General features: G+C 57.3%; 1 protein-coding gene across 1 annotated transcript; it reads right to left on the bottom strand.

Moving 5' to 3' along the window:
• Nucleotides 1–777: 777 nt before the first annotated feature.
• On the bottom strand, nt 778–26,055 carry PPP1R7 (protein phosphatase 1 regulatory subunit 7). The gene is given in 11 exon segments (XM_025463750.3): nt 778–1,086; nt 11,287–11,373; nt 14,637–14,741; nt 15,557–15,673; nt 17,746–17,908; nt 18,279–18,409; nt 18,973–19,038; nt 19,612–19,667; nt 23,298–23,319; nt 23,321–23,427; nt 25,863–26,055. Coding segments are annotated over 11 exon segments (1,224 nt in total). The 3' UTR covers nt 778–909.
• Nucleotides 26,056–26,059: the final 4 nt, after the last annotated feature.

Here is a 26,059-nt window from a genome sequence, read left to right as displayed (position 1 = left end):
CGTGAGCTTCAACTGCAGGCCAACTGCTGCCACGGCGCCGGGGCCTCGCACCTGCGTGGGCTGCAAGGGGATGGAGGGAGTCGGGCTGCCCCCGGCGACATGCGCCTACCCAGCGCCTGGAACGTGGCAAGTGCAACCGAGGAAGTGCTTTATTTCATTTTATTGTAACAAATTTTAATCTGAAGCAGCCCCACGTGGCGTAAGTGGCCCGCACTGGGCGGCGCAGCTCTAGGATCGCGAAGGGACCCCGGCGGCACTCGAGTCCGTCCTCCTGCCGAGGGAAGTGGGGGACTGGACGGGGTAGGTCCTGCAGCACTGAGCGCAGACCCTGGTGCCTGTCGGTGTAAATCTCGTGAGCGACCAGCAGGCCCAACGACGGGTGAGAGGAGGCGACCTGGACCGCCGGCGGCACCGTGCAGCCGGGAGCCCGGGAAGCGTCTCCTCTCGGCCCGGCAGCCCCATCCTGGGCCGCTGAGGGTGGCGGGGTGGCCGGGGGTCTGGCGCATGCCCACGGCTCTCACAGCACGCGCGACCCGGCCGTCCTGTCCTGCGCCCACGGTTTGGTTCTGAAACACGTGTAATTAGAAAAACCCTGGCGTCAACTGGTCTGTAAGACCGAGCGGCTGTGGGCTGCCAGGCGGCCCTGGGGCCCCCACCCCGGGCAGCGCCCTCGCACCCACCTGGCCCGCCCTTCTCAGGAGGACAGACGCGGCGGGAGCGGCCCGGGCGCGACCACTAACTAGGAAGACCCGGCGGCGTGGGCGTCACACACGGCAGTCATCACTCAGTGCCTTTTTATTGCCATTGGGTTTGTGACTGCTGAGAGAGCGACGGCTCGAGGAGCGAGTGGATAAAAACCGTGGCTGGGACGTTCTTGTCGAGAGGGACCGGGCGAGGAGCCAGCCGGACTCAGAACCTGACAAAGGTGGCGTCGATCTGCCGCACGGTGGGCAGGGCCAGCATGATCTTCCGCCTGTACTGGGGGTCCTTCTGCAGGGGGTTCCGCTCCAGGTACACCGTCTCCAGGCTCTTGGCTGCTTTCAGCTCGTCCAGGTCGCTCCAGCTCTCCAGGAGATTGTCGTTCATCTGGGGGACACACACGCAGGTTAGGGAAGTGGCTAGCGCAGAACAGCCCCGGCCTCCTGCCCCACCGACTCAGGGCACCGCGCGGCCTTCCCAGGCCCCATGGAACCTTCTAGCACCTCCTGGGCCACCTTGCAGCGGCTCCCCTGGGGAACGGGTCCGGGTCACACGCAGCCCTCGGCCCCACCACCACGGGGCTGCCCATGTTAGCACGCGGCACGGCTCACGACCCCGCGCTCTGTAGGCTCCCCGCAGGTCCCAGCGTCCTTCCTCCAGACCCCCAGTGGTCCCCGAGGCCCGACTGTGTGCTCTGACCGTTACACGGCCCTCAGGGCAGTGTCCATGCCAACTAAATGTCCGTCTGTCCCATGAGCTGCCCCTGGCCTGTCCCACTGGGATCCCTGCTGCTGGCCTCGGAGGGAAATGCCGCGCCACGCGGATCACACCCGGCCCACACGACCCTTGTCCCCAGGGTGTGAGGCCGGAGGAGGGCCTGGGGGTCTGCGCGGCTCCAGGCAGCTCAGGGCCTCCCCCCGGCCCCCAGGGCCCACCTGGAGGGCACCCGCCAGAGCCAGGAAGAGTTCTGGACCTTATCATCCGCCGTCGGGACGCGGGCGCGGCGGGCACGGGGTTCACACCCGTCCTGTGGAGGCTCGAGGCTCCTCTGGGGGCAGGTGGGACTCAGGGAGGGGCCAGGCCGGGTCCCCGGGCCCCAGGGAACAGCATGGACGGACAGTGCAAAGGGCGGCAGAGGAGCCTGGGAGTGCGGGACGGGCACCCTGAGGCCCCGGGCATGCCCACGCAGCAGCCAGCTCCCAGAAAACTCCAGAAGCCCCGACGAGCGCGGTCTGCAGATTTCTGTGGTGTAATGAGGCCTCCTGCACGCCCCAGACCGCGGCACTCTGACACGGGCGCGGGTGGGCTGCCGGGAGCGCTATGCCCTCCGAGCCCCCGGTCCGGTCACGCCTGTTCCAGAGGCCACACTTGGAGCGACGCGGCCCCGGGGCCTCTGCACGCAGAGACAGAGGGCAGGGGCGCGCGGGCACGGGGACGGGGACAGGGAGCAGACCTGTCGGGTGAGAGCCTATAGAGCTGCCACGCGCGCCGTGGGAAGGACGTGGAGCCACTGCAGGAAGGCCAGCGCGGGGGCAGGCGCCTCCCCAGGCCTCCCTGAGGTGCTCCAGGTCACACTGGTCGGCTCGGAGTTCTGTGCCGCTGCCTCGTGTTCGGGTCTGGGACACAGGGTGACGGCCGTGGGGACCCACCACTGTCCAGGCTGGGCTCCAGGAGCTGGGGATCTGCGGCCAGTGACACGGGGTGACGTGGCAGGCTGGGGGCCGTGGGAGCGGCCGGGCGGGAGGACAGTGTCTCGGGCCACAGGGGAGCCGCGGACAGCAGAGGCCGGGTGCTGGGTGAAGCGGGAGGGCAGATGCGGGTCTGCACGGGACGAGCAAGGGAGGCGGAGAAAGAAGGACGATCCCGAGAGCCTGGCCTGACGCCCATGTGCCCGATGTTGAGCCTGGGGACGGGCCCAGCCAACATCGCCCCGCGCCGGGGGTGCCCCGGGGGTGCAGTTGTTGCTGTGGCCCCGGGGCTGGGGCAGGCCCTGGCGGGAATACGACGTGCGCGCTGGGGGCGCCCCGGGGGCCCGTGTGGACCAGGGAGGCTCCCTGGGGGAAGGCGCAAGACGGGGCCCCGCACTGCCGTGAGCCGCGGGAGGAAACCAAGGAGAACGCAGCAGGACGACCGACGCGTGACCGGGGACCGCGGGGCTAAGACCCAGAGGTCCCGGGAGCGGCGTGAGGAGGAAGCGCGGCTGCGGGTGCAAGGACGGTGGCTGGGGTGGAGGACGCTGACCCCAGGGACCCGGAGACGCCGGCGGAGCTGGGCCCGCAGGCAGGAGGGCACGGGGGCGGAGCACGTATGATGGGCTCACCTGGGGCCGAGGAGGCGGGGAAGCAAAGTCCCCGGGGAACCCCCAGGACAGGGCGACACGGAAACAAGGGTGCTGAAGGGCAGGCGTGCAGCGAGCACCCTGCAGCGGGCTGAGGTCTTGGGGAGGAGGAGGAGGAGGAGGAGGAGGAGGAGGAGGAGGAGGAGGAGGAGGAGGAGGAGGAGGAGGAGGAGGAGGGTCTGGAGGTGGGAAGGAGCAGGACCCACACGACCCGCCCCTGCCCCAGGCCACTGAATGCTGGGGGTTGGGTTCTCATCACTGATGTTCGTGAGCACAGGTCACAGTTCCCTATTGGCTCATCTGGTGACTTCGGATCCCACACTAGACCCTGGACCACACGCCCCCGAGGTGGATTCCTGGATGAAGGCGGCTGACTGTGCAACAAGCGCCTCGAGTCCTGGCTGGTCGCCTCCCAGCTGCGGCCTTGGCGTCCCGCTCGCTGGGCCCCTTGCACGGGGGGACCGGCTCCGAGCCGGGTGGAGCTGCAGGCCTGGGCGCTGGCGAGCTCTGCTGGGCAGGGCCGGGCCGTCGGCAGCCCCACGGCTGCCACGGGGTGAGCCTGCCGAGGGCGGCCTGGGCCCCGGCTGCTGGGCCGCGTCCTGCCGTAGACGCTGACCGGTGCTTCCTCAGCTCCGCGGAGCAGCGCAGGCCCCCCCCCCCCCCCGGCCCTGGCCACAGCCCGACGGCCGCCCAGCCGTGGTCTCGGACGCACATGCTCTGGACTCACCTGTTCCGGTGAGGGCTCCCCGTGGGCCTCGTGGGCCTCGTGCTCCGGCAAAGCCGGTTTGCACCCCCAGGCGTCGGCCCTGGCGGACGGAGGGCCCGGACAGCGAGGAGATGCTCTGCCGCCGCGCGGGCAGACGCTCCCTGGAAGGGACGCTCGGGAGGCGCCTCCAGGACAAACCCAAGCGTCGACCTACTCAGCACGAGTCCATCGGCTCGGCCAGCGCTCACACGGCCGCGCCTCTCCCCGGGGCTGCGGCTGCCCGGCAGCTACGGGCCAGGGCCGCGGAGGCGGGGAGCCCGACGGGGCGCCTGCACCGGCTACGCTTGCGCCGCCGACCTGCAGAAAGGACTGTCCTTTAACAAAAACTGAGGTGTGACGCTGTCCGCAGCACAGTCTGCTTAAGAGCGTCTTGGTGACGTCACGGTGGCCGTGGGTTGTGGGTTGGGCTCTGGCCAGGCCCGGAGCGCCGGCGCCTTGCTCCGCTCGCACCGGAGGTCGCCCCTGTCCCGCGGCCCGTCCCAGCCTGGGGGCCTGGTGAGTGCGGGGGGGGCCTGGCTCACCGGTGGGACGCCGGAACCGCGTCTGAGGCAGAGAGCCGGGAGCCTGCCCCTCGTACGTGTGTCACCGCGGGCACGTCACGGGGCGGGGCCGGGGCCCTTCCTGGCGTATCTCCCCAGAAGCTGAAATTTTTAGTTTCTTTTAATCTAGAACATTTCCCACTTCTACTCATTTTTTTTCCTGTTAAACGAAGCTTTTTCAAGAACCCCAGTTTAGTGCCACGTAGAGCATCCTCGTTCTGGACTCTTCCACTTGTCTCCTTCTTCCTCCAGCCCCCGTACTTCCCGTCGGTAGCTCTAAGGGCCTGGTGAGCACAGACGACTCTCCTGGGGGGTGTGCTCTATAGAGGAATCACGTCGGGCGACGCACGGCTCAGGCTGTCCCTCGGCCAGGGTTGGAGGCTTGATCACGTGGGTGACTTGGGGCCGCGTCTCCCCTCGCAGTTGGTGAATTCCACGCGGGGTGACACAGGGCGGACGCCCAGCCCCTCGTGGTCGTGGCGTCCAGTGACGGGCGCTGCCTGAATCCACTGCTGGGATTGTGCTGCACAGCGTGTCCTGTGCGAGGCTCTCCCGGTACCTGCTCAGGGTTTTCAGGACCCAAACCTCACACCTCGCCTCAGGACGGTTTTCCGGCTGATATTTATAAAGAAAACACACACTTAACTTCCCCCAAACTCAGTAGCATCTTCAAGACAGGGATGTGGGGGAAATCTCAAGATACGTCTCACATACAACCGGTAGATTATGAAAATCACCTATTTTTTGAACATCTGTGGGGCATTTCAACAAAGCGGACGCGCGCCCTGTATGTTGCCGGGGTCCAAAGGGGCGTCTGTTACTCCAAATCACGGTAGGGACTCGAGCGAGCCAGAAGGAGCCCAGGGTGGAAGCCAGCCTCCCCCAACCCGACCGCGGGGGCAGGCCCTGTTGCTACTGCTCTATGCTGCTTGCTAGGCATGAGTCAGCGCGGCCCACGTGTGTGCGCGGGCAGGGGCCCCACGTGGGCGCGGGTGCTGGGACCCGGGTGAGGGGGGACGTTTCCGATCGCCTCCTGTGGCTTCTAAGGAGCCATTTTTCTCCTCGTCACGGGTCGCACTGTCCTGCGGATGCGACATTACTTAGAGCCTGAGTCGTCTTGTCCTCCAGCGGCCGCCTGGCGAGCTTCCTGGTCCTGTGGCAGCTTGGTCACGGGCCCGGACAGTGCTTCACCTGCCCGATGGTGGCCGTGCCGGGGTGTCGACGGAGTTTCTGGGTGTCTGGCACTGTCCCTCCACTCTGGCAGGTCAGAATGCCAGCGCCTCTGCGTGCTGGGTGGCGCCTGGAACCGGCACCGGGCTCACGTCCCCCCACGGCTGTCGGCTGCCAGGACACGCGGGTAGCCGACTCGTCTAAGGAAGCCCCAAGCTGACCGCCAGGGCTTTGTCCTGTGCGGCCATCTCCCCGCTGCACCCCCGCCCAGAAAATGTTAGCCCCGGGAGCCCCAGCTCCGATTTCTGCCTCCTTCGTCCAGGGAAACAGTGGCTCCTTGTCTTTGCCCACTTGTCTGTGGGCCGCGGGGCCCCCACGCTCCTGCCAGCACGGAGCGACGTCGGCAGCCACCCAGCTTGCCGCTGAAATACACCCGCTCCTCCTTTTCTTCCTGGGGATCAAAGTGCTCATTGCCCCAAAGTGGGAGATACAGCAAGACAGAGATAGCTTCGTCTTAGGGACGACGGCAAGAGAGAAAGACGGGAGGCCGTGTCGGCCTCTGCTCGTCCTCCAGCCTGCTCCGTGAGCCTGACTACCTCTGCAGGAGGTGCGGCTCCAAGTCTTGCCCCTGGTTCTCCTAGAATATACTTTTCTGCACATTTGTTTTTCACTTATGAAGGAAACATGCTTGTTACAGAGAACTTGGAGGAACTGGGGAGTATAAAAAGTGAAGCCAGCTCTCCATTTGCAATCCAGAGGTGAGGGCTTCTCGATTCTCCACATGCACTTCTAGACCTTTCTCTGTGTGTCCAGGGCACTGATTTATCAACAGCTGCACCTCCTCCTTTTTCATCAACACTATCTCATGAGCACTTTCCTGTAATTAAATTCCTTTTACAAACTTCGTTGGAAGGCTTTCATAGTAGCATATTTCATCATATGGATAAGTCATCATTTATTCACTATTCCCTAAGTTGGAGAAATTGTATGAATAATACAAACCTAAAGCTTCAGAAGAAAGTCTGGGTAATTGTTTTTATAAGCTTTGGGTTTATGATCTCTCCTAAACTGGACACTACACACCAAAAAGCAAGGAAAAGGCAGACGTGTCTTCTTTGTAATCTGGTCTTTTGCTTTTTTTACAATGAACAGACAGACTTTATCATGAGAAAATACAACAAAGCTATTTCCACCGGAAAAAAACGAGTCCTGATATTTACGTATTTTTGTACATAAATCTTTGAATTTCTCATCATTTTGTTAGGGTGTTAGATGTGAAAGCATCTCGGCCCTGAAGACGCCACAGGACACATGCTGACGAGTCCCGCCAGCGTCCATGGGAGCGCTCGGTGCAGCACAGACTCCATTCTAGCAAAGGCTCTGCCTACCTGACGGCCACAACACATCTCACTGTTTTAGTGTATTTTAAAAGTTAATGAAATAGAAGACATTTTATGTATTTACAAGCAACTGTTACTTCTTATTCTGTGATGTGCCTGTTCATGCTCTGCCTCATTTATTTATTTTTTTTAGGATTTTATTTATATATTTTAGAGAGAGAGACTGAGCAAGTGAGCACAAGCAGGGGGAGTGGACAGGGGGAGTGAATCCCAAGCAGACTCCCTGCTGAGCGTGGACACCCCCCCCCCCCCCCCAATGCAGGGCTCAATCTCATGACCCTGAGATCATGAGCTGAGCCAAAGTCATGAGTTGGGACACTTACCCGACTGAGCCACCAGGCACCCTCCTACCCTCCTGCAGAGATGGCACCTCTGTAGGAGCCGTGTTTCATATATGGACATTAACCATATATCGTGTGTGCCAGCACGATTCTAGGGGCCAGTGAGGTAAGAGTGAGCAAACACAGAGACAGATCCCTCTGCCCTCATGAGGCTTACGCCCTGCAGTAGGTGAGTGACACAGAAAAATGAGATTAAATAAAGAAATAGGGCTTCCACTTCATGTGATGGGGCACTGGAGCTGGACCTGCCTTTGGTCATAAGCTAGAAAACAGGACAGACGACATGAAACCACTGCACACACCAGACAACAGGCAACACAGGGCAGTGACTCCTGAGAGCAGGAGAACGGGGAGGGGACCTGTGTGCTCATCCAGCCTTCTGCCTGGAGGCGCTTTGTGGACCCCGGGGGACCCAAGCTGAGACTGTGAGTGGTTCAGGGAGGCAGAGGTAGCTGGAATCCTCGGAGGGAGTGAGCTACGTAGGGAAAATAGATCCAGAAGAGCACCCGGGGTCCCCTGGAACCCTGGACTGAAAAGTGAGTGTGGACTGGCCCCGGAGCTCTGAGCTGGGTGAGGTCAGGATTCACGCAGGGAAAGGACATGTCTGTGCTCCCACCAACCCGAGGATGGGACCTCAGTTAAATGTACCAGAGGATTCACAGCCTAGAAACAGCCTTAGGAGGAGCCTTAGATGAAGCCTTAGGCTTAGGAGCCTTAGATGAAGCCTTAGGCTTAGACGAAGCCTTAAGCTTCTTAGATACGCACTGATAAAGCTGTAAACAAGCCTCAAAGGGATCAAGCAGTGACTGAACCCATACACTTTAAAGGAAAACAACAAAAATCCAAACAGTCAATAACTTAACATCTCTCTTTTCCACAGATTTTATTTTTATGTAACCTCTACGCTCAATGTGGGGCTGGAACTCACAACCCCGAGACCAAGAGTCACATGCTCTACTGACAGCCACCAGATGCCCCAACAACTTAACATCCTAATGGCCAGCATCTTATATAAAAATGACCAGCCAAGTGAGAAAGGAAGGCTTTCAGGAAAACATACATGTAAGGAGAGAAATAAAATCTACAGAAAGAGAAGCAAATTTTTTTTTAGAGTTGAAAAATATGACATCTGAGATACAAAAATTGACTACGTGAGCTTAACACATGAACTTTGCAGAAGAAAAGATCAAGATGTGGCAGAAACAGGAAAAGAAATTGTACAAATGGAGCACACAACATAAAAAAGCCAATGGCCCAGCTGCCGGGCGCCAGACAACATTATGTATCCATAACTGGGGGTTTGGGGAAGAAACTGGGGGAAGGAGGGGCGGAAAAATGTTTTGAGGAAATTATTTTCAAAAGTTTTCTGCATTTGATTTTGAAAACTGTACATTCATAGATCCTAAAAGCTCAATAGCACATGACATGCAAGTGACAAGAAAGGAAAGTGGTAACAAGAACATAAATAGCAGCTGGAGGGAGAAAGACACACTGCACACAGGTGAACGAGGTCATAGGAGCCGAGCGAGCCGGAGCAGGTGGGGACGCGGACAGGTGCCCAAGGCACTCCTCCAACCGTCAAACCAGGATCCTGTCCCTGTGATACTGCCCTTCAAGAACGAAAGTAAAATAAAGGGGCTTTTCCAGACCAAGCTGAAAGAACTGGTTCACAGCAGGCCTGCACAGTAAGAAATGTTAAAATTCTTCAGGTGGAAGGGAAATGCTGCAATGCAAACTACACACAAGAATAACACATGCCAGAAATGGTAAAACAAGTAGGTTTTCTTGTTATTCAATGTCCGTTGGGGCGCCTGGTGGCTCAGTCGGTTGGGCGTCTGACTCTTGATTTTGGCTCAGGTCATGATCTCAGGGTCGTGAGATCCAGCCCCGTGTCAGGCTCTGCACTGAGCGTGGAGCCTGTTTGGGATTCTCTCCCCTCTCTCTGCCCCTCCCCCCCACTCACTCTTTCTCTCTAAAAAAAAAAAAAAAAAAAAAAATTAATTTCCTTAACAGGTAACAGTGACATACCATGGAGTTTATAACCTATTAAAAGTAAAATTCAGAACAATGTTAGCTGCTGGGGGGACCTGAAGCGTACGGGTCCTACATTCTACGGGATGTGGTAATAATATTACTCGAAGGCAGACTGTGAAAAATTGAAAATATGCTTCGTGTATTTGTCACCAAAGATAAAACACAGATATAAACAAATATGTTGACAATGGAAATAAAATAGACTATCCACAAAATAATACTGTTTTTCCCAATCCAAAAGGAAGGCAGGAAAGAGAGAAAAAAGAACAAATAAAAAACAAACAGCAAGATGGTAGACCTGACCCCAACCATCACACAAGATGCAAGTAAATGTAATCGTATTAAATGTATGTGGGGTAAACACCTCGCTTGAAAGGCAGAGATGGTCAGACTGGATAAAACCCATGTGTCGTCTACGAGAGGTACAGTTTATTGATTATGAAAACACAGGCTGAGTAGATGGAGGGGGAAAGATACCCATGGGAACGGTAACAGAATCACACGGAGGCAGACCCCAGGACGGGAACAGAGGGCGGTGCGGAAAGGGACATTCCGCACGGTAAGAGACAACGCTTCAGGAAGACACTACAATCCTACCCGTATATGTAATGAAAAAAAAAAGCCCTTCAAGATACAAGCAGCAAAAGCTGACGGAGCGGACCGGACAAAGCAAATCCACAACCACGGCTGGGGTATTGCAACGTCCTTTTCTAATTGGCAGAACAAAGGGAACGTGAATAAACGCAGAATTTGGGTGATTGAGCCTTTATTGAGACTGGCTTCCTATTTCTTCGGAGCACTGCAAGCTCCGCCTCACTCGGCTGTCTGCGTGGTGGTCTAAGCAGCAGCTCCTCTGTGCGTTAAGGGCTCCGGGGCCATCCTCCCCCATGGCTGGGGCACCCAGCCGGCCCTAGCTGTGGTCTCAGCACCCCAGGTCCCCTGCCCTTATCCCCTGGCAGGCACGGAGAAGGAATCCGGTTTCAGAAACACTGCTTCAGGACCAGCTGGTGCCCCAAACCTACTCCTGAAACTTCCGGCCAGGCTCCCCTTCCCTGTCACCCAGGCCCTCTGCCACCGGGATCTGCATTTTTGCCTGTGGGCTGCTGTGTGTTGTTCCCCGGCCTCTCCAGAGCCAAAGGCCTTTGCTCTGGTCCAGCCAGCCTGTCCCCAGCCGTGCCCGCGGGGCTGGGCTGTGTACTACACCCGGTGGGCTCCATGGGGCCCGCTGGGGCCCCCAGAGTTGCTCTGGCTCCACACCCTGACACTTCCTAAGACCCAGTGATAGTAATAAGGGCCCAGGGGCGTTTTCACAGCAGGCTACCTGTGCTCCAGGGAGACCTGGATGATCTTTTAAGATGAGGAAAGAAAAGTGAATGGGCAGCGTGGCTAGACGAGGAAGGATCGTGCCTCAGACTCCGCACAGAGCCCGGTCAGACTGAGCACCTCCAGGAGCTCGCTCGCCCCGCAGCATCACAGGGTGAGGTGTGTGCAGTGATCCCTGAGGGGCCACCAGCCTGGGCACGGGCCCCCCACACGCCTGTGCGATCCTGACGCGGAGGACCGCAGCTCGGGGACCATTCTGCAACACCTTTAGACGAGTCAAGAAACTATGACTTCCTACAACCTGTTTCTCCCTGGTTCTGCGACTCCCAGGACCACAGGTGTAACCATCAGAACGCGCGGCAGGGTCCAGGACGATGGGCCGCACAAACCCGGCCACCTCTCCTCTGGTGCTGGGGCACGTCCGCACTGAACGCACGGCTCCGGTGCCGCATTTGCCCCTTCCAGGGTCTCCCCATCTGGGGTAACGTGGGGTCTGAGATTCTGCTCCCTGGTGACGTGGACCCACAGACAAAGCCAACACCACGCTCGTGACGGTGCCCGCCCGCCTCGCTCTCCTGGAAGCCCCGGGGCTGCGCTCCTGCCCTCGCTCACGGCACCCCACCTGGAGGCAGCACATCTGCAGAAGCAACGTCAATCCCGTGTGCATTCCACTTACCCAGAATTCCTGTAGCTCTGTTAGATGGCTGACGTTTTCAATCTTTTTGATTCTATTTGATGCAATGTCCAACATCGTGAGTTTGTTCTAAAATAAGGAGATAAGATTTTTCCTGGATTATCTCAGTTCAACAATGACTGTGAGATCACGCACAGGGCGTCAGGTGCCGAGCTTAGAGCTGCGGGGCGGGCCACCCAGTCTGCCCTCCTGGCACAGGAGCATGCCAACAGGGTGGTGACTCCTCCCCGCTTCCTGCAGCCCCGTGTCCTTCGCATACGGAACCCTCACAACCCCCGCATCGAGCGCGCACCATCCTTGGCACCTGACGCTCCCAGCCCTGGACTGCGGTGCACAAGGGTCCCTGTCCTGCTGAGATGAGTGGTCCCGGAAGAGCAGAGTGACACGGCCCTGGAAGTGGGGTGGGCCTGGGGCTCGGGGTGGGGAGGTCAGGGTGGTCTCTGAGGAAGGGGTGACATTTAGAGCAACGTCTACTCAGTTTATCTTGAGGACGTGCACCATACCTCAAAAATAATCCTTAAAATATTATTTTAAGTCAGGGATGAGGAGCCTGGGGCTCGCCACAGGGAGGACACTGCTCAGGTCCAAGCAGAGGTGGCACACTGGCCCCGGCCCATGCTCCCGGAGGACCGGGAGGAAGGGGCAGAGAGGGAAGCCCCTTGCGGGGGTGCTGAGGGCGAGTGGGTCTGGCGCCAGTCTGGGATTTACAGCTGACAGGACAGCGTCTGGAGCGACTGAGCACCGTCTGCAGGCCAGACGTTGCGCCTCCATGCAGAGACACACCATCCCCCTCTGAGGAATGCCGGCAGCCGCCGTCTCCCTGATACACATCAGCTAAGCCTCGGGAATACTTCTTAAGCTATAGTTTCAAGGTTCAACAGAATCCAAAAACATTGCAGCGGAAATGGAGTCTGTTAAAGCCTGCATTGCTTCCTGAACTACGGTTAATCCAACCAACTGGCACATTTTTCTAAAATCAAAAGGGAAACATTTAGAAATCGGTTGACAGCCACTCATAAAAGTTCATCCCCCCGCCCCCCCCCAAAAAAAAGTTCATTCCCTTCTCGTCTTACCCATTTCTGACTGTGGATCCCTTCTTACATTTTCTACTGCATTCCTGGGATTCTGTTTCCCAACCCTCCCAAGTTTTAAAGGAAAGTTAAAAATTGTCTTAATATAATAAAAACAAATCCACGCACACACACACATAAGCCCGCAGCCAGCAGCTGTGCCGGTTCAGCAGCTCTGGCCCCGGCCTCTGGCTCTGAGGGTCCACCCGCAAGGTCACCCAGCAAGAGCGCTGGTCCCTCTCTGGGGAGCCACGCGGTCCGCACCGCGTCAGGTGCAGGCTGGGCATTGGCATGCCGAGGAGGAGCTCCTTCGAGGAGCTCGTGTTGGGCCCATCGTGTGTGCTGTTTGCTGCGTGAGTGCAGGGTGCCAGGAGGCTCCTGCCCGGGGCCTGGGACGTCTGCAGCAAACAGGGACTTAGAGGTCACAGAAGAGGGCAGGCAGCAGGCGGGGACAGGCTGGGTCGCCACCGTGCCATCTCCAGCCCTCTGACCCCGTCCTGCGGTGCTTGGTGTCATCGGCCGTGCGAGTGGAAACACGCAGGCTCTGACCGCGGGGTGGGTCCTGTGGCTGACGGGACGGGCCCGAGCCTCTGAGCACAGGGGCCCAGTGATGTGCTTGACGCAGTCTTGTTTCTTCTGGGGAGCTGGACAGTGTTTTGAAAGCTCATCCAAAAGCAAACCAGTGAGAATTGCTTACAAAAAAGCGAGGAACCGGGTGAGGTAGGGAGCAAGCATGGCAGACAGGGCTGTCCACGGCGCCACAGAGACGGCATGAGGAGTGTGCGGGGAGCCGGCCCTGGCCGTGGGGGATGCCCTGCACGCTGCGAGGTGTCGTCTGTGGTGCTGGGCCGGGGGTTTGCCATTTGGGAAGGACAGGCACCTACTTCCTTACCTCCCAGAACAAAAATACATTCCAGAACCATTAAGACAGAAAACTTAAACGGACATTTGATCTGCAGTTAAACGAAGCCCTGAGGAGACTGTCACATCGGACCCTGATAAATGTTCTCATCACATAATAACCTTCAGGGCCACAACTGCTTTCTCTTAACGCTGTGGAGTCGAACCCAGACCCCAGCGTAGCAGCCTACTGGGAAAACCTACACTCTTGCTTCTTTCCCATCTGCTGGGGACCTGTGCTCAGGGGACCGTGCTGCAGACACAACCCTCCTCCCAGCCTGCGGGACACAGGGTGGGGAGACCCAGGGCCCCCCGGGGGGTGTGGGCCCCTCAGGCCGGACACCCCGTGTGCACACCCCGGCTGCCGTGCGCTCATGGCCCCCATACAGTCGGGCCTCTTACAGCTCTGCCTCCACCGACCCCTGCACTGCCTGAGCGTACTGCCCAGCACATGCTCCTAAGCTGTCGACTTGACTGCAGGGGGTAAGGAAGGCGACTACACTTATCACAGGTCACGTCTAACTCCTCGCAAATTCTAGGTAGTGGTAAAATGAAATTCAGAACGTGGTTTTTCCTCGAAAACATTACTAATGGTGACAACGATGACTAGACCGAGGGGCTGAGGCGCAGAGCCACAGGAGCCTGTACTAAGAAGTGCTAGGTGTACAACATGAGTGACCACGCTGTTACCTTTGCTGGCAATAAACAAAACAGGAAAAAAATACCCAGTAAAATATAATGAGAAAAATATTTTATTTGTCTTGAACTGCATGCAGTGAGGAAAAGCAGGCTCGCCCACAGGCAGCCGAGAAGGGCAGCGGCCAGTGCTGCCCCGCCCTCCCCGCTCAGCACACCTAAGGCCACTGGGCAAGAGCCGGGCTGTCCGCAGCAGGTGGACAGGCCCTCCTCATCCCTGCCAGGGCGGGAGAAAAGAGGAGGAAGAACACGCATGGCCCGTGGGCCGGAAAGCCATGGGCCAGGAAGTGCAGTGGTCAGGAGGGGAGGGAAGAAGCTGCCGACACCTGCCAGCCCTCTGCAGTACGGGGCACCTGGGAACAGGCAGGGCTTGTGTTCTCAAACTCTTCCCAAATGTCTGCGGCGCTGCTGGTGGCCGCACAGTGCACCCTGCCCTGGACGGGAGGTTGGGAGGTCGGTGCGGGCGCTGGCCGCAGTGGGGAGCACCGGCCCAACGCTCGTCCGAGGGGCGTGGGGAGACTGTATGTGGGTCACGCGCATCCCAGCGTGGGGACCGCTCTGTTTCCAGAGCGGGAAGGTCTCTACCATAAACCCCTAGAGGCCACGAGTCTCCTTCAGACCAGGCCTACCCCGTACCTGCCCCGGACAGACGAGCGGACGTCTTACATTGTTCTCCAGGCCCTCGATGACCTCGATGCCGTTGTGGCTCAGGTACAGCTCTCGAAGGTTCACCAGGCTCTGCAGACCCTCCATCTTGGTCAGCCGGTTGCTCTGCGGGAGGGAGGGCCAACAGCCATCAGAACAGCGTGGAGGATACAAGACAGTATGTTTCTCAGGGAAGGAGACCTCTCGTCTTGAAGCGTCCTGGCAACAGTGCGCTGCCTTTCGAGTGTGCCAGCTTGGAACTTACTCAGAGAAGGAGGTCAAAATTTCAAGTTTGTTGTGCTAAAACGTTAGCACGTGTGAGCGTTAGAGGCTTTTAGGTGAGGAACTCCCTTTTTAGATGTGCCTGGGGAAGGTCTACCCCCATAAGTTGGTAATTCAAGAATGTCAAATACACTATTTTAAAATAAATGACTTCTCATTTCAGTATATACGGTAACTCAAGGTACGGGGCTTCTCTTACAAGAGTTTGCGGACTCTGCTTTATGAGGCGCGAGCGGTTCCGGGAGACCCTCCACACCCCGAACACCCTCCCACACCTCCCCTCCAGAGTCTGACTCTACTCGTTTGCTTCAGGTAGGAAAGGCAGCAGGAGCCTAGGCAACGCCGGGTGCTTGCCAACTGCCAAACACAGGGCTCTGCTCTCTGTGCGGGCGTGGGACTGCGTCGCTCCCACCATCAGGCCGCATGCTTCAGGAGGCTCTAGCACCAGCGCTACCTTCTCAAGACGACCCTCGGGCTGGAAACCTCCCAGGGAAGGAAGTTTTATGTGTACGTACGTGTGTCTCTGAAACCTAACATTGCAATTGCTCCCTGGCAGTAGGAGCGTGGACTCTGACACAGTCAAAGACAAACGGGACAGGGGGTCCGGCGCTTCTGCTGCCGGCAGGGTGCAGCCCGTGAGAGCAAAGGTGGATCAGTACCTGCATACTGAGGACCGTCAGGTTGGTAAGTGCATCTAGGTTCTGAAGCTTAGTGATCTTGTTTTTCCCCAAAAACAAACTCTCCAGACTGGTTAACGTGTCAATATTTTCAATTGCCTGTGAAGAAGAGTAGCAGTTAGCACCGTGTGGCCAACCAGCTGGACCAGGGTAGGAAAGGTGCCTGGGGAGGGGACGCAGCTGCCTGGAACTGTGCCCTGAGCTGTGGGCAAGCTACCTTTCCACTCTGGAAATTCTCCAATGAAACTTCACTTAAGGTGGACAGTCCAAGGCCTTGTCTCCTGGGCTCACCCCAAACCCTCAGAGAGCTCGAGGTCAAGGGACACTCCCAGATGAGCAGTTGCGCCCCAAAGTGCTAAAGCGCTGCGCTGACAGGTTATCACGCAGTCATTCCATGAAGGGTTCATTAAAATGCATTCCAAGAGCCTAGGTCTTCTCCAGAGCAGCTCTGACCTTGGATGCCACCCAGGCTTCCTGGTAGCAGGCCCCGCCATTCCCTGGCTCTGTCCCCGCCTCGGGACCCACAACCCGCCCTCCTCTCTGGGATCCTGTATTCAACTGTCAGGTCCGGTGCCGTGTGGAGTGGGCAGTCCAGGACGCGCTGTGCTCACTGCTCTCCTCCCCAAGGTCCTAACTACCAGCTTCTCCAGCACACGCTAACAGCAGCAGCAGGTGCAGGAGGTAGGAGCACCTCCCCGTACGTCACAGCAGGACGTGAGGATGCAGATTCAGGGGGAGGGCGCCCCTCAATGCTATCGTCTACACTGATCTGTGACTAGAGACACCACCATATAGACAGACACTTGATAAAATGTTGACATCTGGGTCGCTCTTTACTTTTTAAAAAATATTTATTTATTTATTTACGATAGACATAGAGACAGAGAGAGGCAGAGACACAGGCAGAGGGAGAAGCAGGCTCCATGCAGGAAGCCTGACGCTGGGACTCGATCCCGGGACTCCAGGATCATGCCCTGGGCCAAAGGCAGGTGCTAAACCGCTGAGCCACCCAGGTGTCCACCACCCCCCTTTTTTTTTAACTCTTTACTTTTCAACGTGCGCCTCTGATATGTGGGCCACGTGACTGCTCACAGCTGTCACCAGAGGCCCTTCTGGGTTTGCATCCTGCCCAGCTCTCAAGGGCCAAGCTGGACTGATCACAGTGTGCTGCGAATGTCCAGAGCCAGGCGGAGGGCTATTTCCCACACAGGGGCCAGGGAAGCACCAGGCTTGGTGGCACGGCTTCCCAGGGACACCGGGTGGCCATCGAGTGGTGTTCTGGCTAGCAGATACCCTCATCACCGTCCTGGTGCCCCTTCCTCCTCCAAGGCCAACCGCCCTCCTCCTCCCCGTGCCAGTCCGTGTTTCCCACCATAGCTTCTGCCCAGCAGCTCTAAGTCAGATGGGTCGAGCAGACGCCCACGGACGCCAGACCTCTTTCCCAAAGCCTCTTGTCTACTCTGCCCAACGCTCTCAGAGGTCGGACAGCATGGCAGGATGCAAGGCTGCCAGGGGCACGTCCCGGTCATATGCAGCTGTTCAGGGAGGATGGGCCAACCAAGCAGGGAGCCGCAACGTGCTTCCTACGGCCCCCGTGTGGAGGTCAGATGGCTGCAAGCCACAACTCTGCTGTGTCTGGGACACTGTCCTCTCAGAGACTTGCCAAAGATCACAGCCCTCAGGACATTCAAAACCAAAGTGCTTCACCTCGGGCAGAACCGTAACTGGGGCGCTTTGCTGAGGTTCAGGTGGGATCTGCATGATGAGTGGAATTTACGTGCAAAGAAAGAGCTCAGGGCAGCCCAGGTGGCTCAGCGGTTTAGCGCCGCCTCCAGCCCAGGGCCTGATCCTGGAGTTCCAGGATCGAGTCCCACATCGGGCTCCCTGCATGGAGCCTGCTTCTCCCTCTCCCTCTGCCTCTCTCTCTCTCTCTCCCTCTGCCTCTCTCTCTCTTTCTCTCTGAGTCTCTCACAAATAAATAAAATCTTTAAGAAAAAAAAAAAAGAGCTCGACCACAGAGTCGTAGCCCGTGATATTAATACTGACCCGCAGTTAGCATTCTTTTCCTGGAAAATAAAATCACACCATAAGAAACACTCTGCCCAGCACACACCTCACACATACCACCGCCAGGCCCAGGGGCCAGGCCCTGGCCATGCACCTGTACCTACCCGGATGCGATTGGACCCCAGCTCCAGCATCTGCAGCTGGTGTAAGTTGCTTATGTTCTCAATTTTACTGATTTTATTGTTAACCAAGAAGAGCTTCCTCAGTCGCGTCAGCTTGTCAACTCCTTCAATGTTTCTCAGCAGATTGAAAGAAATATCTAGAATCCTGAGAACAAGCAAAAAGTTAGCTTTTTAACGAGCACAGGTGCCATGGAGCTCAGAACTCCACTAACCTGGAGGCAGGGCCCCCCCAGGTGGGCGAGCCCCCCGCCCCCACCCCAGCTGTCCGCCTGAGCTCTCGGGCCTGCGCCAAGGACAGAATTAGTGCTGTCCCCAGACGGGACCAGCCAGGAGCCTGCGATCGAAGGTCTGACTTGCAGGCTGGGACTGCGGTCAAGTCAACGCCACCTGTGGAGCCAGGCGCTGGGCAGGACCCTGTGGCAGAGGTGACCTTCCAGGGCAGAGAGCCAGGGCCCAGGGTTGGTTCTGGGGAGACTGAACAGGCAACTCAGGTGTACCCCGGAATCACGACTCACTCCAAATGCGTTAGCGCCTCCAGATTCTCAATCTTCTTGATTTGGTTGTCATAAAGATCCAGCTCTCGCAGACTCTGTAACTCCCCCAGATTTTCAATGCATTTAATTAAATTTTGACGGAGGCAGAGAGTCTGAGGGATGAAAAAGGACAGTTGACATAGGTAACAGAGAGGCCACCAGAAAAAGCCAGCGGTCACAGGACTCAGGACCAGCCTTCCAGGGCAGGGGGTGTGGTTTTCATTCTCCCACTGTTTTCTAGAAATGTGCCAACCTTGGATAGGATGGGCAGTCGCCCACAGGAGGCTGGAGGCAGGCCTTGCACTGGGCAGACCTCCTTGGTGAGGGAGGCATTAGTCAGGGTTGGGGGTGTGTGTTGTTTCCCAGCAAAGCAAGCTGCCAGTGGAATCAGCTTTGAACAAATTTAACTGAGGCGAGTTAAGGACAATACAGTCCAGGATGTGTTAGCTGCAGGCAGGCTCTGCACTGGGTCAGAGCCTGGCCTCGCCCAGCAGCCTCTGGGACGACTTTGCAAACCCCACCATGTTTAGGGTAAAAGGTGCTGATGGCAGTTCCGGACACAGGCCAGCAGCGTCTGCAGAAAGGACGCTCAGTTACGGATGTGTCTGTGGCCCTCAGGGGACACGGGCCCCGGGTATCAGCACCCCCTCAAGAGGGAAGACAGAGTCGCTCTCACCTTCACTTTCTTGAGCACCTCAAAGCCCTCAATTTTCCCAATACGGTAGTGATTCAGATCAATATCCTGAAATGAAAAAACGTCGCTGCAGAGAAGCTCCTGAAGACCTGCCTCCTGGAGCAGGAGCCAATGGGGGCCAGCGAGTGGGGGCGGGGGCAGGTGAGGCAACAGTGACACACAGTGACACGGAGGGCAGTTTGATGTAAAAATGCACATAAAGCCTCTAGCCCCGCGGTCCCCTGAGCACAAACACAGGCCTAGGTGCCCGCTGGCAGCCCGCTGCGGGCTCGGGAGGGGTGAGGGGGCCTGGGTGCTGCTCCTGGGTGGCCTCCCGCCTGCCCAGAGCTGCCGGTGCCCAGTGTGCTTCACATGTTGGGGAGGTCGAGGTCCTGCCACAGACAATGTGATCACCTGACCCGCTCCTGTCACTTAGGCGACCGAAAAGGGCGGTTCACGGGCTGGCTGCCCAACCCTCTGGTTACACAGAGCTGGGGTTTCAGTCCAGTCTTAGAAACAACAAGGACACAAGGAATCTGCCTCGGAAATCACTTGCTAATCTGCCAGCACCATGAACGATACCCTGACGGCCACAGCGGTCTGTCACCGTGCCCCCTGCGGCTGCGTCCAGCGGCGCATTACCTCTGCATCTCTGTCCAGGCTAATGGTTTCCATATCCACAGGCAGCTCTTGTCCTTCTGAAAAAAGGAGAAGAAATAAGCCCATTCAGAGCCCTAGTGTCCATGGTGCTGGGACTCGGGCTGCCCGGCTCACGGAGCTCAGTCACGCACAGGAGAAACCATGGGCGGTACGTGGAGGCCCCAGCTGGCGTGGTTAATGCCCTGTTCCAGGCACGGTCACCTTTCAGGCGTTCTGATGTTCCTGAACTCGGCTACTGGCAAAGGTCTCCAAACTTCCATCTGTGCCACTGAACTTGCCAGAAGGAAATGTAGCCTGAAGCCATTTGCAGGAAGGCGGGGAGGCCTCCGGAGCCTCTGGGGAGCCCCGTCAGTGGTAGGGGAGCCGCCCACCTTGCGGTGCCGCCCAGAGCTGCACAGCTGGCAGCAGCCTGCCCTCTCTGGGCCTTTCCTTTCTCGTCTGTGGCAATAAATCAGGCCATTTGAATATAGCTCATGCTGGGCATGTCAGATGTTCTAGGATGTGCCTTTTATTGTTCTGGAAAGTGGCCTGGTAGCTATAAACACTTATCTCTGCAAAGAGGAAAACAAAACAGCACAGCTCGACAGAGGGACTGGAGAGCCCTGACCAATTTGAACACACTCCTCCCCTGGGGGCGTGGCGCTGATCCCCGCAGAGGCCCCCTACCCAGCCCTGCCCCAGTGCTGGGGAGAGCTGTGAGCCTCGCTCAACCTGCGAGCTCACAGCCTGGAATCGGCTGTTTCCCGGTCCTCATTTCCCCCGAACTGAATGCTGTGTGCGTGTCTAAACAGGGCTCAACGCTTTAAAAAAGTAGTGGTGATTCTTGGATTTCATCAACTGACGATTTCTACCCCCATGTCTGCTTGTACTAGGATCCGAACAAGGTCCTATATTGCGACTGGATGACATTTCTCTGATGTCCCCTTTGGCTCCTGCAATTTTTGGTTGAGGAAACTAGGCCGCCTGGCCTGCCACGCTTCTGCCTGGCTCCTACCGCTCCCTCTCCCCTGCAGCAAAACTGCCCTTGCTTCCGCGGCGGAACGGGCTTGCTGCCCCTCATGCTCACGGCGCCTGCCGAGGACCGGGCTTTGTCCGAGGGTAGCCTGGCCCCTCGGCTGGAGGCAGCAGAGGCGCACCTAACATCGGACCCAGCAGCTTAACAAAGCAGCACTGCTCATACTGGCTGAAGTAGGTCTTCTCACTGTGCCTTTTCGAGAACAATCAACAATGACTAGTCAAAAAAATACGTCATTTACTGTAGTTTATCATTTACTAGAGTCACTTGCTACAACTGTACAAGATACTAACTAACCTAGGAATAAGATAAAAGGAGTTGGGCAAAACCACAAGATATACCCAAATTACCCCTCACCCCAAGACAGCACAAATCCAATGTCCACAAACCCTGGAAGTTGCAATGAGGGAGGCAGCACAATGAGGGCAGGTGTCCAGGCCATCAAGCGTCTACAGCAGGACACCTGAGAGCGCAGGGCAGCACTGCAATCGAGCAGGGCCAGTGGGTAGAAACTGGGCCTGGGCTCCTCAGGACAGGTGCCACACAGCTTAAAGTGGTTCTGTTTGTAACGACCCAGAGCTCAGGGCAGGCCCCTCAAAACAACAGCTTCACTGCTGAAACAGTTGCCAGCCCAGAATATTTTCCCAAATGTATCATGTATTGATCTTTTTTTAAAAAATAAGTTACAGGGACGCCTGGGTGGCACAGCGGTTGAGCGTCTGCCTTCGGCTCAGGGTGTAATCCCGGGGTTCTGGAATCGAGTCCCACATCGGGCTCCCTATTAGGAGCCTGCTTCTCCCTCTGCCTGTGTCTCTGCCTCTCTCTCTGCTTCCCTCATGAATAAGTAAATAAAATCTTAAAAAAAAAAAAAGTTGCAGAGAATAAGTAAAAGCTAACGGCTGATACGTTTGAATTTGTTTTATTTGAACTTAGGACAGGACTTAAATAAATACAGGTGTGAGTGAGTCCTGGTCTCCTAAGGACTTATAAAACTGCTAGTAGTCTGGAGGAAAGAAAGCTGGATTTGGACAAGCCAGGTTCTAGTCCCATTGTTCTACTTTGTGACTGTGAGCCCCTGGGTGAGCCAAGGGAGCCCGCGCTCACCACCCAGGGAGAGAAATCCTCAGCACAGGGCCCCACCAACTCTCCAGTCCTCTGTGAGCGCGGAGTGTTCAGCTGTGACAGCAGGTGATGCCCCCACTCGCTTGGTCTTTCTGTGACTCAGTAACGAGTGCTTTCCTCCATCACTCCCATGCATTTATTCCACCCACATCACCTCCAGAATATCGACTCTGGAACTCCAAAGTAAATGTGGCTGATACTTTTGTGGTAATCTCCCTTTGCCTTAAAATTAGGTTGCCATAGTTACCAATCATCTTCACTGGCACAGAGCACAATGTTATTTTAAAAATTAGTTTTGTTTTTTAGAAATTTGTGGGAAGTTTTATTACCATAACGGGAGTGCATGACTAGTACCACCTTGAAAGTCCGTACATTGTATATAAATTTAGAAAATGCAGAAGGTATGAGACCCTCTCAAAAGTGTTCTTCAGAGACCCTCAACTGCAGTTTGATGGGTTTTCTCTTTTAAGTATGTTGAAACTTACATGTTATTAATAATTTTAACAGACGGCCTTTAACATGCATAGTGTTTGGAAATTTGCAGCTCTCACCTAATAACGCGTCCTGGATACCTTTCTGTCTGTTCAGGTGCTCTCTCGTTCTTTTCAATGTAAACTGATTTTCCCTTTTCTTTGTTTTTAAAGATTTTATTTATTTATTCATGGGAGACACAGAGAGAGAGGCAGAGACACAGGCAGAGGGAGAAGCAGGCTCCATGCAGGAAGCCGGACGTGGGACTCGATCCTGGGTCTCCAGGATCATGCCCAGGGCTGCAGGTGGCGCTAAACCGCTGAACCACCTGGGCTGCCCTAAACTGATTTTTCTAACCAAACAAAGATCATGGTTGTGGAGGGTGAAAAACCACCATTATGGAATGAGAATTTACTTTTCTCATCTCTAAGTTAATTTTGTTATTGTTTTTAAACACTAAAATGCTAGGAGGCTACTGAGATATTTTCTGCATGAGACAATTTTCCTAACATCTAAGCAAGTTAGCAGCCAATCCTCAGGCCTCTAAGGATGGTGAAGCAGGACTTAGAAGTGACTTCTCTAAAGTGCTATTCTGAAATTACATTACTACAGTAGGAAACAAAAGCATCAGTGAAAATGTTTTTTTCAAATCTCACTTTCTGAACATATGGTTAATAAAACAACCCTGATTCCGTCCAGGATCACACACTAGTACCACTGTTATTAGTAGTAGCATTCGCCTTCAGGGGAACTCAAAACAAATGCATCCTGCCTGCAAGTGCCACAGATGAGTCAGCTCAGTTAGGAGCGCCTCAGGGGGCGCGCTGCTCGGAGCACCGGCCGCCAGCCCCCAGTGGGCCTCTAGTGCTGCATCAGCAGACCCAGAGCCAGCCAAAGGAATGCCCCTCTCGCACAGCAGTCGTCCCACTGCCCAGAGCAGCCCCCACTGCCCTGGCCTGCCCACCACCCAAGGCGGTGGGGTGGGGCAGAGCAGATCATGCGCCACACGGCTGCACCCTCCCCCCTTAGAGAGTTGAAGGCTCTTAACTGGGCCTGGTACCTTCTGGGTCCTCTTCTCCCCTGCTCCTCTCCATCCTTCAGGCTCTGCTCACTGAGGTCGGCCACTATACCGCTGCTCTGCTTCTTCCCTTCCTCATCGCCAGATTCTTCAGACTCGACCCGCCTGTCAACTGAGCCCACACACATCCGTAAGAATTCACAGCCACTTTACGTGACTCCCCGAGGAACATTTAACAGACGGACATCCAGCTGTAAGTCAAAAAGACTTCATTGAAAAACATCGGTTGAAGTCAGCTCGACAAACATTTGAGTGTCTTCCGCGTCTTGGGCGCCACCTGAGGTGCACGGTGCTGGGGACAATTTGTGTGTGGGAGGGCAGAGCGGGAAGGACACGCGGGTACTGAGATGAGCAGCTACTATTCCTGCCCTCGAGGACACTGTGAAGCATTACCAGGTGTTCTGAAAGCCCTGGGTCATTTGTGACCAGGTACTAATGGGTGACACACAGTGAAGCGCCTCCTGTGCGGCTTGCTTTTGGCCTGGATGTCCACGTAGAGGGGACCAGTGTGACCCTTCCACCACATACCTTCATCCACGCTCCACTATCCATTTGGCCAAGAAAACCAGCCCAGTTCACAGGCCCACGTTCTGAAAGAAATCAAGACTAACTCAAATCAGACTGTGGGCAGAGGGGGGGGCTGTAATGAAAAAGGCGAAGACAGCCAGTAGCGCCAAACGCCCCACATAAAGGTCACCGATGCCAAACATCAGCACACAGTGATACCAGCTAACTGCTTTGAAAGGCTGGTAAATAAGTACTTTCTGAATTGATAGATAAGGCAATGACTAAACGTGGCAGACTGGCAAAATTTCTTTGCTAAGACCGTCAAATAATCTTCCCTTCTCCAGACTTTTTTCATCGTCTCCGTTGGCGGTCTGTCTCAAAGAGCTGAAACAGGAATAAATCCCTGGGAGTCCTCAATCATCCTCGCTACGCCTCGTCCACAAAGGGGTGCACTCTTTGGGGGAAAAGTAGTTTTACTTCTTCTCTGTACCTCCTCCTGGGCCGAGAAAAGCGCGCCTGGGAAGCGACTGCTGGATAAAACCAAGTCCTTATGAACTCCGCCTCCCAAACCGCCAAATCCATTGCTTCTGCCCCCCTCTGGCGACTGCCTGGGCTCCCTCCTGGCCTCCTAACTGGTCTCTCTGTGGCTTTTTTTGGGCTTTGTCTCATCTATTCTGCATTCCCAGAGCATCTGATGCGATTCTAACATCCGAATCTGAGCTCTGACTCTACAGGTTTCTGGAATGCCGGGGGCTCCTGCTGAAGATTTCACGTTGCCCTTAGAGACCCGGTGCCAACAGGCTGTTGGCTTTCCCAAGCCTCGCTCTCTGCATCTGTAACCAGGGGGCTGGGACAGGCCCCACAGACCAGAGGTGCTGTCCGGACTAACGCAGAAAAGCCTCCGGGGCAGTCGGCATGTGCATGACCCGCACTAAACACTCGGCAGTTAGCTGCTACCACGCACGGGGCACTCTGTGGCCGAGGCTAAGGGAGGGCGCCTTCCACTGGGCATAGTGTGGCTGTGCCCAGGGCGGCAGGGACTCTGCCTGACGACGGGAGGCCAAAGTGCAACGCGGGACCACCCTGCAGGCAGCAGACGGTCGCAGCTGGGGCAGCGGATCCAATTATGGTGCAGTTTCGGGATCCGGGAGCAAGGGGCTGGCCCACAGCATGGGCAGTGGGAACGGAGGAGGCACTGAAGACCTGGAGATGCCAGGACGTGCTAGGGAGCTTGCTGGGTAACGGGATGGGTGGGGACGGCCGGGCCGGGCCGGGGACGGAATCACTTGGCTTTTGCACGTGCCATTCACCCAGACTCCGAAAGGGCGACGTGCGGCGGACGGAGCGAGGGCTGTCTCCTGGCTGCCAAACACCCAGCCCCTCGCGGGGCCGCCCCGGCCTTCCCCTGCCGCCCTCCTCCGACCGGGCGGTCACTCTTGGCCGCTTCCCTCCACGGTCCTTGCCTCCGTCCTCCCCCGGCCCCGTGTGCAGGTGCCCGGGCCCCCCCTTCCTCCCGGCACTTGGCGCCCGGGTGAGGGGCTGCCCCGACCGGGACCCCCGCCCAGGCCGCCGACGCGGGCACCACGTGCGGATCATTAATATTTTTTTCCAACGGAGCTAAAGAGTCGGATTTAGCGTCTTGGGGCCAGAGGGCCCGGGCCGCTCCGCTCCCGCCCAGCCCTTCCCTCCGCGCCGCCGCGCGCCTCAGTTTCCCCAGGAGCTGCCGGGCTCGGAGGTTCGGGGCGCGGCGCCCGCCAGCAGCACGCCCGGCGTACCCGGCCCCGCCGCCCGTCCGCGCCCCGCCGCCCGCGCCCTCCCGGCCGCTGCAGCCTCTGCCGGGTCCCCGGGGCCGGGGCCGCCCTGCCCTGCCCCTGCCCCTGCCCCTGCCCCGAGCCGGCGGCAGCTGTCAGCGCGCGCGGCGGGGCCCGAGCCGGAGCGGCAGCCGCAGCCCGGACGGCCCGCTTCTCTCAGGCGAGGCCGCTGCGGGCCGCCGCCCCCCGCCCGCCGGCCCTCGGGCCGCCGCCCCGCGGAGCCGCTCACCCTCCATCATCTCCTGCGACTGTTGCTGGCCCGCGCCGCGTTCCGCCGCCATGTTGGCTGCTCTTCCCCTTTCCGGAATCTGTGGCCTCAGGCCCCTCGGCCAATCAGGGCTCCCGGCTCGGCGCCAGCTCAGCCAATGGGCTCCCACGCCAGGCTTGAACCCCGACGCGCTTGCGCGGCCCCAGTGTCTCATGGGA

This window comes from Canis lupus, chromosome 25 (assembly GCF_003254725.2).
Source record: "Canis lupus dingo isolate Sandy chromosome 25, ASM325472v2, whole genome shotgun sequence".
Taxonomy (NCBI): domain Eukaryota; kingdom Metazoa; phylum Chordata; class Mammalia; order Carnivora; family Canidae; genus Canis; species Canis lupus.
Note: the sequence above shows the minus strand (reverse complement) of the source record. Positions and strands in the feature narration are given on the sequence as shown.